At 38.1% G+C, this 18256-nt stretch overlaps 1 protein-coding gene across 2 annotated transcripts in view; it reads right to left on the reverse strand.

Annotated features, from left to right (window-relative positions):
- rsl1d1 (ribosomal L1 domain containing 1) overlaps nucleotides 1-18256 on the reverse strand; it is a 29892-nt gene that overhangs the window by 888 nt on the left and 10748 nt on the right. For both annotated transcript variants that reach the window (XM_072268840.1, XM_072268839.1), the window contains exons 4-8: nucleotides 15420-15568; nucleotides 14240-14341; nucleotides 6394-6487; nucleotides 5575-5700; nucleotides 1429-1635 (exon numbers count right to left, since the gene is read on the reverse strand). In XM_072268840.1, the coding sequence (XP_072124941.1) occupies nucleotides 1429-1635; nucleotides 5575-5700; nucleotides 6394-6487; nucleotides 14240-14341; nucleotides 15420-15568 (678 nt within the window). The remainder of the gene's footprint in view (nucleotides 1-1428; nucleotides 1636-5574; nucleotides 5701-6393; nucleotides 6488-14239; nucleotides 14342-15419; nucleotides 15569-18256) is intronic.

The raw sequence follows: 18256 nt of genomic DNA on the forward strand, positions 1-18256 counted from the left end.
TAATTTCCATAAATGGCACTAGTTCGCTTTGAATTAATAAAGCCTCACAGTGAAGTGTCCTTGTGGCACACACTCAAAGTAGAATAAAAATTCTTTCAGTTTTCAACTCTTCACTGTTAGTACAATCAAATCAGCTAAAATTTGCTTGACTTCTGCTAACTTTATAAACAGTCAAGTATATTCTACAAGGCGCCACTTTGGCAAAAATTTCTTCAACGTGAGAGCTGCACTACTAAATTAACTCATTGTTTAGTGCTCTGATGACTTGCCCACTCTCTCCTTTATTTTACATTTTGTCTTACTTTGCCCAATTCTGTGCCTAACATATCTCAACATATTGTTCCCTCCAGCCATATTCACTTATTTCCTTTTCTTCTACTCATGATTTCTATCTTTTGATAACACAGGAGGCTACTTGTCCTATCAGCACCCAGCAAAGCATCCATCTGTATCATTCTTTCAATCTGTGTACTGTGCTTTCTTTGGTTCTGCTCGTTTTCTGTCCTGCCTATGCTAGGTCTACAAGTCTTGCCTGGTCAGTGATTTTTTTTTACCTCCAAATCTCCTCTCTCTTCAGTTAATCCTTTCTTTCTGTAGCTTAGCTCGATTAAAAAATATTTATCAATCTTCAGTTTCTCGTCTACTTGCCAGATGTCTTACTCATGCTAAATCTCTTCCTCTTTCAATGACCATTCCCTGACCATTGTTTTACAGCCTCATTCTCATGTATGCCTGCCTGCATCGTTTCACTTATGCTCTGTCATATTCACCCCGTCCTTCTCTTTCTCTAATATTTGTTTTTCTCTAATATTTCATTCCCTGACCATTGTTTTACAGCCTCATTCTCATGTATGCCTGCCTGCATCATTTCACTTATGCTCTGTCATATTCACCCCGTCCTTCTCTTTCTCTAATATTTGTTTTTCTCTAATATTTCATTCCCTGACCATTGTTTTACAGCCTCATTCTCATGTATGCCTGCCTGCATCATTTCACTTATGCTCTGTCATATTCTCTAATATTTCATTCTCTGCCTGCATCATTTCACTTATGCTCTGTCATATTCTCTAATATTTCATTCCCTGACCATTGTTTTACAGCCTCATTCTCATGTATGCCTGCCTGCATCATTTCACTTATGCTCTGTCATATTCTCCCCGTCCTTCTCTTTCTCTAATATTTGTTTTGTGCTCCCCTAATGCCTTTCCACCACATTACTGTTGTCTCATTTAATCTTTTAATTTTTTTTTTTTAGTTCTCTTGCTTTGTCTATTTCGTACCAACTACCTGGATAAACTGACCAAATAATTAGACACTCAACTTAAAATATTCAAGCCAGTGAAATTAGTACACCAGCACATCATGCAAGGGCATGATTATCTCCAACAGAGAAAGCACAAAGAAAATCTACAGCACTGAGGCACTTACTTGCAATTTTGCTTTCTTTGCAGGTATTTGCTCTTCAATAGGAACCAGCTGCGGTATTTCTTCATCCGCGCTATGTTTCTGAGCAACAGAAGGCTTTGTGCTTTCTGCAATTTCTTCCACTGCTTCAAGGGCACTGGTAACCTCAGATGATACTAGGTCAGTTGGAACTTCAAAATTCCCAGCTTTTGTTGTTTTCTTCTGTTTACTCTGATTAGAAAATTTATTTATAAGAAAATATGAGCACTTTCATCACTACATTAATCATCCTTCAGTACATTGGCTACTTTGCAGTTCTCACCAATTTACTGTGCTTAGCTCATGACTTCTGCTTACTGAATATTTTCCAGCTAAGAATATTTCTCAGAGATAAGATCTCAAATCACAACTTACGTTTGACATTCCTACCGACCATGAAGTTTAATATTTCATTTCACAATTATTTGTTGAGACTGAGAGACAAGTTATTAATTGTGCTATTCTTCAAACTGAGATACACCTCACAAGAAGCCTTTACTTTCATGCCAGGAGACCAATAATTGGGACTTGCACATTGACTGAAATTCAAATGACAACAATCCCGAGTATCATCAAGTTTTAATTTGCTTCTGTACCAGAAACAGATATTCACTGATCAAAGCATGCAATTCAATCCATGTTAAGGCTTTGCCAGCACACCCTGGAATGTTCTGTTATATCTAAAGCTTCATTTTATGCCAAAGCTGAGGAAAGATTTAAAAGGTCAGATCACTTTAAGGAGGATGAGGAAATGCAGACAATTCATCCAATTCTGGCCATGGATTTTGGATTGTTTTGATTGCCTCAGAAAAATAACAAATTCTGAAGTGACTGTTGAGATTTGTTCACTTCAGAGGGAGTAACTTTTAAGGAATGAACAGACTTGATTGTCTCATTCTTTCACAAAATTTGATAGAAATTGACAATATATAACATTCTATGTGATAAAATCAACCGTTTCAGAAAGAATATAATCCAGCAAAATTGGATGCCAAGACGAATTTTGGGAGGGGTGACCAAAAGCTGGGACATAGGGTTTAATGAGAAGTAGGAGGAGAAGAGGGCATTTGGGAAGGAATTCCAAGATACACAAGGAGAAAACAGGAGGAATAATCACCTTTGGGATCCACATGGAGAGAGAAAATGCACTGAAGATCAGTGCCAGATGAAAGGAAACTTAGATTGAGGAGTTTTTGAGAAGTTGGAACGTCAACAGTTGAGGCAATTTAATGTTCAAGTTGCATTGGGAATAGAACACAAATTTACAAAACAGATAGTGACGGGAATGAGGCTGAGACACAGAGAGACAGGCAGCAAAAATCCAAATTAGCCAAAGCATACCATGGCAGAAAATAACAGCAATGTTTGGTTCAAAGAAATGGATAACATTTCTGTAGCAGACGGACTGGAGGAGGAAATGGAAACAAAGCTGGCAAGAACTGGTTGTTGCACCCTGAGACAATGTTGGTAAAGAATGAAATCAGACCATAAGATATAGGAGCAGAATTAGGTCACTTGGCTGAGTCTGCTCCGCCATTTCATCATGGCTGATCCAATTTTCCCCTCAGCCCCAAATTCCTGCCTTCTCCCCGTATCCCTTCAAGCCCTGACTAATCAAGAATCTATCAACCACTGCCTTAAATATACATTAAGACTTAGCTTCCACAGCTGCCTGTTGCAATGAATTCCACAGATTCACCACTCTCTGGCTAAAGAAATTCCTCCTTTTCTCTGCTCTAGAAGGACACCTCTCTATTCTGAGGCTGTGTCCTCCCACCATGCTCTCCACATTCACTCTATCAAGGCCCTTCACTATTTGATAGGTTTCAATGAGATCAACCCTCATTCTTCTGAATTCTAGTGAATACAGGCCGAGAGCCATCAAATGCTCCATCAAAAGCCACTAATTCCATCATCAAAATCATTGATATATTAACACAGTCGGCCCTAACCACTAGTTACTGGCAGCCGACCAGAAAAGGCTCCCTTTATTCCCACTCTTTGCCTCCTACCGATCAGCCACTGCTTTATCCATGCTTGAATACCTCTTATAATACCATGGGCTCATAGCTTGTTAAGCGGCCTCATGTGGCACCTTGTCATAGGCCTTCTGAAAATACAAGTACACAACATCCATCGATTCTCTTTTGTCTATTCTGATTGTTATTTCTTCAATTAATTTCAACAGATTCAACAACAAAATCAGGCAAGATTTTCCCTTGAGGAAACCATGCTGACTATGGCCTATTTTATCACGTGCCTCCAAGTACCTCGAAATCACATACTTAACAATCGACTCCAACGTATTCCCAACCACTGAGGTCAGACTAACTGGCCTATAATTTCTGTTCCTCTGCCTCTCTCTTCTTGAAGAGTGGAGTGACATTTGCAATTTTCCAGTCTTCCAGAACCATTCCAGAATCTAGTGATTCTTGAAAGATCATTACTAATACCTCCACAATCTCTTCAGCCACCTCCTTCAGAACTCTGATGTGTACACCATCTGATCCAGGTGACTTATCTACCTTCAGACTTTTCAGTTTCCCAACAACCTTCTCTCTAGTAATGGCAACTTCACACACTTCACGACCCCTGAATAGTGAACATAATAAATAGTGATGGCTTCGCTCATCCTAAAATTTAGCTAGGAAAAAAACTGCAACAGCAGCAAGCCAGAAGAATCAGAAACATATTTATTATCACCGGCACATGTTGTGAAATTGGTTAATTAGAAGAATCACATTGAGACTGCTGCACCATAAAAACGCTGATTTTCTAGCTCGCCAGCTTCCTTATCTAATTTCCAGCCTCTCTGACTTCATTTGAATTCAGAGACTACTAGCCTGACATATACCCAACAGCTAAACATCCTCAGCCCTCAGAGGGCGAAAAGGCTGATTTCTTATTGGAAATTGCAGCTCTTCTGAAACCAGGTAAAAGGACAATGATAGGGGATGGTTGACCACTACACTCATGTGTCGTCAGTATATTCAAAGAAAATAAAACTAGACAGCAGCACTGGAGATAAGAAAGTTAACTGATAATAAAAAGGTCAGGAACACCAGGGACAATACTGTTGGCCAGGAAGTGTGGAGGATGTGGATGGAGGAAATGCAACAAACTAAAATGAGAAATGACATCAGTAAAATCTATTAACCTAGCCAAAAGTTATAAAGCATTGGAGGATGAGTGGCGTTGGTAGATATTGTCACTATCACAGAAGAAATGGTACACTCCTTTTATTGCTACTTCAACGCAGAGACAAGGATCTGTACGTACACTCACAAGAAGTTGCAGCCACTGGAACACAATAATGCTTCCAAAGACTTGAGAGAGAAAATAGGTTAGAGCTTACAAAGTCAGAATGGATGGATGGATGGGAGGGGTGTGTGTGTGTGTGCGTGTGCGTGTGCGTGTGTAGGATGACAATGATAACACCAGAGAAAAAGCTGTGAGCTCACAATACAAGGTGGAATAGGAGTGGTGAAGAAGATCGAGTCCTAGGAAGTTTGCATTGATCATTAAGGTAGTTAGGGAAGCAACATATGATCACAAAGCAGACAAAATTTGTCCAGAAGTTCCTCATTGTTGTCAGCAAGTGGGATTTTAACATGTATTCTCATGTCATTCCTCAGATTTCTTCCAGACAGTTCCAGTTACAGATTCAAATTGTAATATTCTGGCTTCTAATCTTAAAAGTTCATGGGCTCAAGTTCCAGTCCAGAAACCAGACTGCAAAATATATTCAAACTGCAAAGGCAATGTTGCACATTGAGTTTCTATCACTTGGTTGAAGACAAATTGTTCTTTCAAGTGGACACAAGACTTCATCACTCTAAAATTAGGCAAGGTTCTTCATTCATCTGTCGCCTCCCATCACAAGAGAGATTCCAAAATTACTCATTACTATTTGCAAAACCTTATTAAAAAGTGAAGTTGACTGTCTGGTTAACCTTGAAGGACAGTAACATTCTGAGGGATAATATGCTCACTGGCTCATCATGCCTCTTCGTCAAGCACCCCAAATTTCTGTCAAGTGACATAGATGGCTATATGAATAGAAATAGTTATTGCAAAACTCACCTTTTCTGTATAGTAAATGAGTGTACACTATGACCAACTTATACTTACTGTTTTGTTTTGTTTCTTGGGATTCTTCTTCTGAAGTTCCTTAAGGTTATACATATTTGATGTATATATAGGAAGTGCAGGAGAATTGGAGGTTTTCAGGTGAAGAACTTTCACATTTTTCCATTGCTGTGGCACAGAAAAAAATTATTTAGGCAAGTTAGGAAAATAGATAGACGGTTAAGCAACCCTCATGATCTTCGGAAGATAAATAAAAAATAATAATTTCCCCAGACCAATGCTGTGTAACTTCTCTGTGAGCTTACTTAAAAAAATTCAAAGTGCTATTTGTAATTACAATTACAGATATGATAATATTAAGATAATCAGGTGCATTATACCTTGAAACAAGACTAGTAACGCTGAGTTCAAAGATCCCTAAGCCACCTTGTGCAGAGTACAAAAATGCATGAGAAGGCTAATGGCCAAGGACTAGAATTCAATTTCCATTTTGATTGTCAAAATTAAAGTTGCAGAATTCCAAAATTTATCCACCCCAAACTGCTCAGTCATGAAAATAAACATATGACTGTTTCTGCATTTAATCTTCTCTGTCCTGATCTATTAATTCCAACTTCCTATAACAATAAATTTACAGTTTGACCATTAAAACAGGTTTCAGCAATGTTCACAGCATCTAAATAAAAATGTTTTAAATGCTCGTTAAACCATGTCACCTGCAACATTTTAGTACACCGCACTCAAAGGTAACAACTCTAAATATAGTACAAGAGTTGGAGGAATGGTAGGCCAGAAACCAAAAATTGAAGTATGACGACAAAATTATCCAAACAAGCTCATAAAAAGTAATTTCAAACATACCTGGGGCAACTTTGCTTCGATAGTCTGGACAGCAGCAGTTACATTTTCCACTATTTCCTCCAACTTCATCCCAGTGTGAGCTACCTGAGAAGCACTACCAGGAAAAGAGGAAATTTGCCAAATCTTCATACTCAATAAAGGACAACTACTAATGCATTTTGCTCAAAAACATCAGAGAACTGCTTGTGCTGGAAATCAGAAATCAAATAAAAAAATGCTGGAAACACTCAGCAGACTTGGTAATACTTATAGAAACATAAACTCAGGTTGATGGCCCCTTGCCAAAGATGGGAAGACAGAAAATAAGGTAGCTTCATGTTGCAGAATACGCCAGGGAGGGATGGGGTAGACAAGTGGAACCTCCTTAATAGTCTAAAACCATGGTTTCTACGAAAATAAGTTCCAGAGGCCTTTTGGTTGATGAACTGATGGGAGTAATGAGAGAGAGAAAATTAATAAAATCTTTAAACGGAGGATAATTAGAGAATGAGAACACTAATATTGCAAAGCACAGAGCTACAGGACATGTCTATGTCAGGCTGTGCTGATGGAGAAAATAAAACTGAGTCTGCAAGTGCTATCAGTCTGGAACAACATCTACAAATGCAGGAGGAACTGAGCAGGTCAGGCAGCATCAACTGATGCAACTGAACAGCTGAACAGCTGTAGGACACTTCAGCCCAAGGTACCTCACCTGAACTGGAAAAAAAGAAGGCAGAAGCCACAATAAAAGGGTAGGAGGAGGAGCAGGAGCTGGCAGGTGAATCTGGGTGAAGGGAAGGCAGGAGCGAGGGTTGAAAATGGGGATAACATGAGAAGCTGGGAGGTGGTAGGTGGAAAGAGGAACCTGACTGAACAATAGACCATGGAATAAAGGGAAGGACGTGAGGAACCAGAGGAGAAGGTGATGGGCATATCTTCGAGTGCAGGGAGGGAAAAGAGAATGGGTAAAAGGGCCACTGAGATAAGGGTGGGCTGGAAATTGAGGTTAATGGAAGTTGAGAAATCGATGCTGGTGTCATTAGGTTAGAGATTACCAAGACGAAATATGAGGTGCGTTCTTCCGAGGTGTTTCTGGCCTCATCGTTGAAGGTAGTTGAGTTCATGGAAAGGCACATCACTGCAGGAATGGGAAATGGAATTAAAATGGTTGGCTGGCCACTGGGAGATTCTGGCTGCTGTAATGGATTGAGCAAAGACATCCAATGAAGCCCCCACCAATCTGCATTGTGTCTCACTGATGCAGAGGAGGCAGTACAGGGAGCTCTGGGTACATTGAACGACATGGAAAAGCTGAGGAGGTAATCCAAGCTGAACTGAAAGAGGAACTATTCCACTTATCCTGTAAAGGTGTGCCACAGGGATCAGTGCTGGGTCCATTGTTATTTGTCATCTATATCAATGATCTGGATGATAATGTGGTAAATTGGATTAGCAAGTTTGCTGATGATACAAAGATTGGAGGTGTAGTAGACAGTGAGGAAGGTTTTCAGAGCCTGCAGAGGAACTTGGACCAGCTGGAAAAATGGGCTGAAAAATGGCAGATGGAGTTTAATACTGGCAAGTGTGAGGTATTGCACGTTGGAAGGACAAACCAACGTAGAACATACAGGGTTAATGGTAAGGCACTGAGGAGTGCAGTGGAACAGAGGGATCTGGGAATACAGATACAAAATTCCCTAAAAGTGTCATCACAGGTAGATAGGGTCGTAAAGAGAGCTTTTGGTACATTGGCCTTTATTAATCAAAGTATTGAGTATAACAGCTGGAATGTTATGATGAGGTTGTATAAGGCATTGGTGAGGCCGAATCTGGAGTATTGTGTTCAGTTTTGGTCACCAAATTACAGGAAGCATATTAATAAGGTTGAAAGAGTGCAGAGAAGGTTTACAAGGATGTTGCCGGGACTTGAGAAACACAGTTACAGAGAAAGGTTGAATAGGTTAGAACTTTATTCCCTGGAGCGTAGAAGAATGAGGGGAGATTTGATAGAGGTATATAAAATCATGATGGGTATAGATAGAGTGAATGCAAGCAGGCTTTTTCCACTGAGGCAAGTGGAGAAAAAAACCAGAGGACATGGGTTAAGGGTGAGGGGGGAAAAGTTTAAAGGGAACATTAGGGGGGGCTTCTTCACACAGAGAGTGGTGGGAGTATGGAATGAGCTGCTAGACGAGGTGGTAAATGCGGGTTCTTTTTTAACATTTAAGAATAAATTGGTTATCCCTCTGAACTGAGGCGGGTCGGTGCTCAGGCCTCACTGTGGGAAGTCGGGAAAAATTTTCAAATGTTGCACGTTCAAAAATGTCTAGGGTGTGGTTATATGTCTTGGTTTACTGTTGAGAAGGGATTGCTTGCTGTTTGGTTAGAAAAGGAAAGTGTTTTTTTTCTACTAGAGAAAAATGCAAACTGAATTGGTAAAAATAATTTCCTATAATGTTAATGGGGTTTTGAATCCAATTAAGAGAAATAAGATTATGTCTAAATTGAAAAAAGAGAGGGCACAAATAGCTTTCCTCCAGGAAACACATATGAGCCAATCTGAACATGGAAAATTAAAAAGAATGAGCTTTAAGCATGTATTTTATTCATCATATAAATTGAGTCACAAAAGAGGGGTAGCTACTTTAATATCAAGTACTCTTAATTATGAACATATTTCAGAGACTAGAGACAAAGAAGGACGGTTTGTAAAAATCACAGGAAGAATAGAAGGTACAGAAATAACATTGCTGAATGTTTATGCTCCTCCAGTTGTGAATGGTCATTTTATAGACACATTTTTGACCTAATGGTCAGTTCTCAAGGGGTAGTAATTTGTGGAGGGGATTTTAATATTAGATTAAATCCTATATTAGATTCTTCAAGAATGGTTACTCAGAATAAACCTCTGACTCGGAAAGTGAATTCATTGATGGAGGAGTTGGGAATTATAGATGTCTGGAGGGAATTACACCCTACTAGTAAAGATTATACATATTACTCTTTCCCTCATTCAGCCTATTCAAGGGTAGACTATTTCTTTATCTTTAATACAGATAGACTCAGGATAAAAAACTATAATATTGCAACAATTGATCTGTTGGATCATAGCCCAGTCTCTATGTCTCTAATCCTGGAAAGGAAAATGAGGAAAACACTATTGAGGCTAAACTCACATATACTCAATAACCCGAAAGTAATGGAGAGATTAAGGGGAAAAATCAAAGAATATCTAGACCTTAATGACACGGGAGAAACATCACCAGTGATCTTATGGGATACATTGAAAATTATTTCCATTACCACTCACATGAAAAAAATCAATGCACAAAAATTAGCAGACCTTCAAGGAAAATTAAAACAACTTCAAGTTGTAGATAGCAACAAAAGTAATTCAAATCGAAAACAGGAAATTAGGAAATTGCAAAGTGAAATTGACGATATTTATACGTTGGAAACTCAAAGAAATTTTCTTTACCTGAGACAAAAGAATTATGAAGTAGGAGGTAAATCAGCTAGATTATTAGCATATAAATTACAAAAACAACAAGCAGACAATACAATTCATAAAATAAAGAATCCAAAGACAAAGCTTGTGGAGAGTACAATAGGGAAAATTCAAGAGAGTTTTGAAACATATTATCGAGAGCTGTACTCCCAACCCCGGGCCCCCAATGAGCCCTATATAGACAGTGTATTGAATTTTTTAGATCTACCTAAACTTACAGATTTACAAAATGCAAGTTTATTAGAACCAGTAACTGTCAAAGAACTGAACGTGGCCATCTCTAGGTTAAAGGCTGGAAAGTCCCCGGGTTCTGATGGGTTTACCTCAGAGTGGTATAAGTCCCTGAAGACACAGTTAGCCCCATTACTACTTAACACCTTTAATTGGATCTTGCAGAGAGGAGAAACTCCACCTTCCTGGAGAGAAGCGATTATTTCAATTATTCCTAAAGAGGGTAAAGATAAACTAGAATGTGGCAATTATCGGCCAATTAGTGTTAACTTAGATTACAAACTATTTACATCTATATTAGCGCGCAGATTGGAAAAGCTTTTACCTGGCCTAATCCATTTAGACCAGACTGGATTTATTCAACAAAGACAAACACAGGATTACATAAGGAGAACTCTGCACATATTAGAACAGGTTAATAAGAACGAGACAGAGACAATGGTAGTAGGATTGGACGCTGAGAAAGCTTTTGATTCGGTTAGTTGGGCATTCCTATACAGAGTGTTAGGAAGATTCGGCTTTCAAGAAAAGTTTATTAAAGTAATTCAGACTCTATATGACAGCCCTACAGCCCGAATTAAGATAAATGGGGACCTCTCTGACTCCTTCATCTTAGAGAGAGGCACTAGACAGGGGTGCCCAATTTCTCCTCTCCTTTTTGCACTATATATTGAACCGCTTGCCCAACTAATAAGACAGAGCGAAATCGTAAAAGGTATCAAGGTGGCAGGGATTGAACAGAAAGTGGCGTTATTCGCAGATGATGTTTTGGTCTATCTGAGTGAACCAGAAAAATCATTTATAGGATTGTTTACACTGTTGGATGACTTGGGAAAATATCAGGTTATAAAATAAATGTAAAGAAAACGCAGGTTATGTCCCTAAATTATACACCATCCAAAAAATTGCAGGATACATATGATCTTAAGTGGGAAGCTAAATCATTAAAATATTTAGGAATAACCCTGCCGAAGGATCTTTCAACACTGTCACAGGTAAATTATGGGCCATTAATCTCAGAGATAAAAGCAGATATGCATAGATGGAATCTTATCCCCTTTTTAAGTTTAAATTCAAGGATAAATACTATAAAAATGAATATTCTTCCTCGGTTATTGTACCTTTTCCGTACTTTACCGGTGGAGGTGGATGATAATCAATTCAGGGAATGGGACAAATGGATTTCCCGCTTCATTTGGCAAGGAAAGAAACCTAGAATTTGATATAACACCTTACAGTTAGGGAAGGAAGGAGGAGGTATGGTTCTTCCTTGCCTGAGAAATTATTTTTATGCCTCACAGATAACCTCTCTGTTATATTGGTGTAATAGGGAATATAAGGCTAGGTGGAAGGAAATAGAATTTGGATTAGTTGACAGTTTTCCTTTTCAGGCCTCAGTAGCTGACAAAGGATTGATGGCCCAGTTGGAAAAATTTAAAAACACTTGGATAAATCTTACATTAAAAGTATGGCAGAAGGTGGTTAATTCATGTGGAATTAATAACATGTTAAAACTCTTTAGATGGTGTGCATATGATACCGAATTCCTTCCCAACAGAGGAGATAAAAGATTTGAACTATGGATAAAGAAAGGTCTTACAACCTACCTCTCATTTATAGATAAAAGAGTATTACAAAGTTTCCAAATCCTGCAGGACAAACATGGCCTAGAACATAATGATTTTTTTTAGGTACCTTCAAGTACGACACTATGTTAACCAGAGTTGTAGATATACAGACCTATCAACAGTAGAATTAGAATTTTTCAAGATTCTGAATTCGGCTTGCAGTTCAATACCTAGTAAATCAGTTTCTCGATTATATAATGCACTCTCCCATGCTAAAAATGTAAATACACTGTATATTAAAGAGAAGTGGGAGAAAGAAGCGGGGTTGGTACTTTCAGAGGAAGCTTGGGAGAAAATCTGCAGCTTTCAATGGTCCTCGACTAATTCTTTGACTTGGAGAGAACATTGTTGGAAAAACATTATAAGATACTTCAAGACCCCATATCAGGAAAAATATAAAGATACAAATGTGATGTGTTGGAGAAGGTGCGGCTCCAAGGAGGTAAATCATTTTCATATTTTTTGGGATTGCCCTAAATTAAGTCTATTTTGGGAAGGTATTCATAGAACATTAGTTAAGGTACTTCGGTCCCAGATACCTCTGAACTTTGAGACGCTCTATTTGGGGCATGTATTGTTTCCTGAACAAAAGGAAGATATAAAGTTGCTGCAGGCCCTCTTAGCGGCAAGTAAGAAATCAATCACTAGAAAATGGCTAAATCCAATACCACCTACATTAGAAGATTGGTACGAAATTATCTTGGAAATATTTAAAATGGAAAAGTTGACTTACTCCCTGAGAACTCAAAAAGAAAAATTTTATCAAATCTGGAATAAATGGATTGAATATATAACCCCAATGCGAGCAGACTTTAGATGACTCTCCTAATGATTTATACTGCTCTTCTCACCAACACAGTAATATTGCTAATGTAAGCACCCCTAGTCTAAATGTTTGTTTTTTTTGTTTTCTTTTGAAAAATAGAGAATTAACACAAGTAAAGGGAAAGATTTGGGAAAGGGATAAAAAAAATGAAAAAATTAAGTAAGTAAGTACATAGGGATTGGATAATTATGTCTGCGGGCAGGAGCAAGCATGAACAAATTAGGATATAAACACCTACAATGGTTGATACATAGGCTTATATACAACATTTTGGACCAGTGGAAATGGTCCAGAAGGGTTATATGGAAACTATTATTACCATTTTTCTTAACAACTAATTTCATTACTTCGCCTAATAGGTTAGATTTACCACAGTACATAATTTTTCCTTTTATATCATCTCAATGTGTACTTAAGAATGTATAAATAATTGTAGTTTTATACATATAAAAAAATGGAAAAGGTTATATGTGTGAAAAAAGTACATGATATTTGTGAATTCCTTATCCAAATAAAAATAAAATTAAAAAAAAAGAATAAATTGGACAGATATATGGATGGGAGGTGTATGGAGGGATATGGTCCGTGTGCAGGTCAGTGGGACTAGGCAGAAAATGGTTCGGCACAGCCAAGAAGGGCCAAAGGGCCGGTTTCTGTGCTGTAGTTTCTATGGTTCTAAGAGACAGGTACAGATCAGGAGGCACTAAACAGGAAGGAAGGAAAGAAAGAAAGAAGAGAGAGTAAGACCATTACTCTAAATGAACACAATCAACAAGATATGATTTCTTTCTCTCTTTCCATGTGCACAGCCTGATCTGCTGGGCACGTTCCACAACTCAGCATTTCAAACCTTCTATGCTCCTTTGTTTTGTGTTCTCTAATAATCTCTACAATTTTTCCCTATAATGACCCTGGGCCCACCAAGTATTCCATTTGTCCTTTCCACACCTACATTCACTGCAACTTGAAATCAAAGTGTTTTCTTTTTTCCCTAGTTCTGACAAAAGTCCTTCGGCTGAAATATTAACTGCTTGACTTGCCACAAAAGCTGTCTGACACATCCTCAGCATTTTCCACTCTTGAAGTTCCCAAAATTAATTATTGTACCAATGTCTGTGAAGCAAGGCATTATCTTATTCAGCACCTAAAATTCATTCTTGCCTACAGAGTAATGACAAAATTAATATACGCTTAGAAGTTCCTCCTTATTTTTTTCCAATTTAAGAATTTTTAATATTTTTGACTGCTGACAGGACAGTAGACTGAATCGAAGATTGGGATTGCTATTTTATTTACCAAAATTTAGGGGAGAAAGGAATTGGGATTCTTGCATTGTCTTAAGTGATAGTGAGAAAAGATTCTAAATCTAGGGAGCACCCAACACCAAAGCATTCATGCAGGTACATCCCATACTGAGTTCAATGGGATTCCAATGCAAAATAAATGTGACCGTCAGTCATTAGATACATGGGAACTGTCCACAGGAAACACTAAACTGTGCATGACAATCTGTAAATCCAAAAATTTGGATTTTTACAAACACATTCATTTACCAATCTCATTCAGAACCGTTTTGTAACTGAAAACAAATAAAAATCTTGCAAGCTTAGGCCAGAAAACAGATTCTCTCAAATACTAAAAAATGTATTTTTTAAAAGCCCTAATACTCACTAACAGCTGCCCTTGCTGTTGATTGGAAGGATTGTACCCTGGATTTTCTTATTCAGTTCCTTTGCAAAATTCTTTGAAGACAGTTTTACTGACAGAGGTACTCTGAAAATAAAGAACAAAAATCAAAATCAAGTCCATGCTAACTACATTGGCTTCAGACAATATATTGTTCAGTTCAACTGTACCTGAGAGCTTCTAGGTAGTGTGGACTACCTACAGAATTTTGATCCACGTACTACAATTAAAATTATACTGAACAAAAATACATGTATATTTCTGATTTCCATATTAAAATTTACAATAAAACACACTTCTTTGTGGATCATGAAGTTAGGGACAGAGCCACTTAAGAGATTCCTCAGAAAGACGATTTTTACTGCAGCTGACAACATAACCAAAATTGTAACAGCCATCCAAAGAAAGGCAAACATAAGTAACAATGGGCAGCCTATTTTACATATAGCTTGTTCAACATGGAGCCTAAAAGAGAGTAGACTCTCACTGTAGATGCCCCAGGGTGTAGTAGTCTAGGTTTACAATTGAGGAAACACTACAAGGGCCTGTCATTCTGGCGAGGAGTTATTGTCCTACCCACCCTTAATGCAAAAAAAATCTCGAAGTGTAATTCAAGAAATGCAAAGCAGTTCTTCCAGTGGGTCAATATCTATCCCACAGTCAATATTTACCTCAATGCTGTTGTGAAGCTTTTGTGTACACAAATTGGCCACCTCATTTCCCTAAACTATAACATCGATTACACATTGAAACTCAATAGTTGGGAAGAGCTTAGCGTAAGGCACAATACATACGAAAACTTTTTTTTAAAAACTGAAACTAAACCTTAAACTTGTTGGTATGAATGTAGCAAACAGAATTCTGCCCTGTATCATCATAAGTTTGAAAGTACTCTCTGCTGGGATAGCAATATACAAATTTAATAATTATTTCTGTATCTCAGTGATGAAACCGTCGCCCAAATCATCCACTTCATTATTGAAAAATTGTGCATTTACAGAAAGCCACTGTTTGAATGAGGAAAAGCAACCACAAGAAACAAATAAATAAACTTATTTATTTTATATCGCATTCAAAGAACTGCTGAAGGCTCAAAATTCAATGAGATCGATACCTGGGCAATGTTTAATGTAATAAGACACCATGGCTAATTTACATCACTTACTTTTTAGACTTGTAAAAATGTTTCCCCACATGAGAAGGTAAAAGTCGTCTGATTCGATCATCAGCCAGGAACAGATCAAATCTGCTCAGTAAGCGACGTTTTGCTTCAAATGATTTGTACTCAGTCTTCAGAATCTTATATGGAATGACCTAACAAAATAAAACGTAGGTTAACATTATACTAATTTGCCACTTATGGTGTCACTCAATTATGTTTGAGATGAAACTCAACTTTTATTGCTTTTCTGGACACTTAACCTGGGAATGAAAGATTAGGCCCATGCAATGTAGAAATTTATTAAACCTTTTAAGGTCTTTGCTCTATCCTTTATTACTGCAATAAATATTTAACTTTACAATCTTACAAAGTGAATGAAAATGATCAGGAACGAGTGCATTTACATTAAGATTCAATGCAAAAAAAATTATCAAGTCCTAAAAGGACCAGAAAAGTTAAACAACAAAATAACACAAGCTTTGATAAATTGAGCACCATTTGTTATTTGACAAATTTTACCTTCAGACCAATAATAACATGCTTGAAATTAATATAAGCAATTAAAGCAGAATACAATTTCCAAAGAAAACAGAAAGAGATACACAGGAAGAACCAGCTAGAATCTCCAACAAGAACATTTCATTGATTATCCTTGACTATGGAAATGATTTACCTCTTTAATTTTACACACTTTATTCCTCTAATGGCTTTAATTGCTGCAGCTTCATTTTTGTATCCAATGGTGTACACTAACCGTAGGAAATTTCAGAAGCAGTCAACAAACTATATCTGAGGTCAATTTGAACAGAGTAAAAATCAGACTACCTATCGAACTGTTTCTCTACTCATCAGTTAATGTGCAGAATTAGTCCTTTTCTCAATCCTGAGCATGCCTCCAAAGGAATGCATGGTGCACAGATTGGGGTTAATTGCAGACCAGGAAACATTCCATTGACCTGAGATGTCTCCACATGCACAAATGTAGCTCTCAAACAGCAGTGATTAACACTCACTTTGGGTGCGTTGGTTTGATGACCTAGGTATTTGAAAATTATATGTAACTCAGGCTACGTCCACACTACGCCGGATAATTTTGAAAACGCCGGTTTCAAGTAAAAACGACAGGCGTCCACACTAAGTGTTTTTCAAAATATCTCTGTCCACATTAGGCGGATATTTGGTTGAATCTCCTCCTACTGGGCATGCGCAGGACACACAGAAAACAAGCGAAGAGGAAATGATATACTTGGTGCACGTTTGTCCAGTTACAGAGTAGAAAAACTTTAAAGGAATTTCTCTTGGCTGTCGCGCAGGAGGACTTAAAACTTAAAAAAAACAAATACTGGAGCGTATGGAGGCAACCAACAGGGAGTTCACGGACAGTATGACCCGGCTGACGACGAACATTGAAAAACTGACTGACTCTGTTGCATTAATAAAGCATCTTGTTAAATGTATAAAACATGCCTGCATCAGTGTTATCTTGTACTTCCATACAATGTTACATTAGGCTGTTACACATCTATTGTCAGAGAAGTACTTGCATAAATAGGTAAACCACCTTCATACAAGCAAGGACAGAAAACAGGGCGAAGTGAATATACTTATTCACTTCTTGACTTCGTTGTTAAAACAACGAACATCTGTTCCGGCACGTCATGACAGCGTTTTTAAATAGTCAAAAAAACTCACTTTACAATGTAACTCTCACGTCGTTCACACCGACTGCGTGTTATAACAGCCGTACGGCAGTGCTTGTACAGTACCAAGCAGAAGCAGAAAAAAGCATTGTTGTTGTGTTGTCATGACAACATTTTTAAATCTCTCCGGTTATCCTGTACACACTACGCCGGATATTAAGCGTTTTCAGATTTATTCACTCCGGAGAGTGTTTTCGAAAATCTCTGTTTTCGGGGGCTGAAAACGCCGGCTCAGTGTGGACGGGAGGGCAAAACGAAGAGAAAAGGCTTCGATTTCAAAATTATCTGGTGTAGTGTGGACGTACCCTCAAAAGAAGTATTATGTAACTTTAGAAAAAGTCCTGTTGTTACCTTTGTTCATTAACATATAAAAATGTGATGTACTGTTGGGCCAGGGAGCCTCTTCTTCCAAAAGTGTTCGAGTATGATGCCTGCTTGTTTTACTGAATAAAGATTTCCATATCCACCAGCTTCAGTGTCTCACCAGTGACTTTGTTAACAGTCACACATTTGGGGGCTCACCCAGGATATGAACCTGGGACCTCTCGCACCCAAAATATTTAATTTCCCTTCCCCACACTTTAAAAATCAATACAAAGGATAAAAAGTGACGCAGGCATTGGCCTGCTAGTTTGATGCTCATGAGCTGTTCTATCAGTGACCACTATGACAATTAGGCAAGAGTTAAAGAGTTACAAGATTTTGAAGGGTAATACACATGGAAACGTACATCAACAAACAAGAGCTTAAACAGAGGCTTTGAGAGGTTGACCACGACTAGAATTAACTCCTGCCTGAGCAATAATGTGGACCTGCAGCAATTTACTGATCACTGCAACAGGGCTGCAGCAGATACAATCTCAATGGCTGTCCACTTTGCTTGGAGCACTTACACAACTGCAAGATCTATTTAAGGCTACTATTTATCGATTACAGCTCGGTGTTCAACACCATAATTCCTTCAGTACCAATAACCAAGCTTCAAATCCAGGACTCTGTCCTTCCTCTGAAACTGGATCCTCACCTTCTTCACTGAGTCAGTACAGATTAGTAATAACACCTGCTCCTTCCTGACTATCAAGACTATCAACCATAATATGTGCTTAGCCCACTGCTCTACTCCTTCCAAAAACCCACGAC

This window comes from Mobula birostris, chromosome 9 (assembly GCF_030028105.1).
Source record: "Mobula birostris isolate sMobBir1 chromosome 9, sMobBir1.hap1, whole genome shotgun sequence".
Lineage (NCBI taxonomy): Eukaryota > Metazoa > Chordata > Chondrichthyes > Myliobatiformes > Myliobatidae > Mobula > Mobula birostris.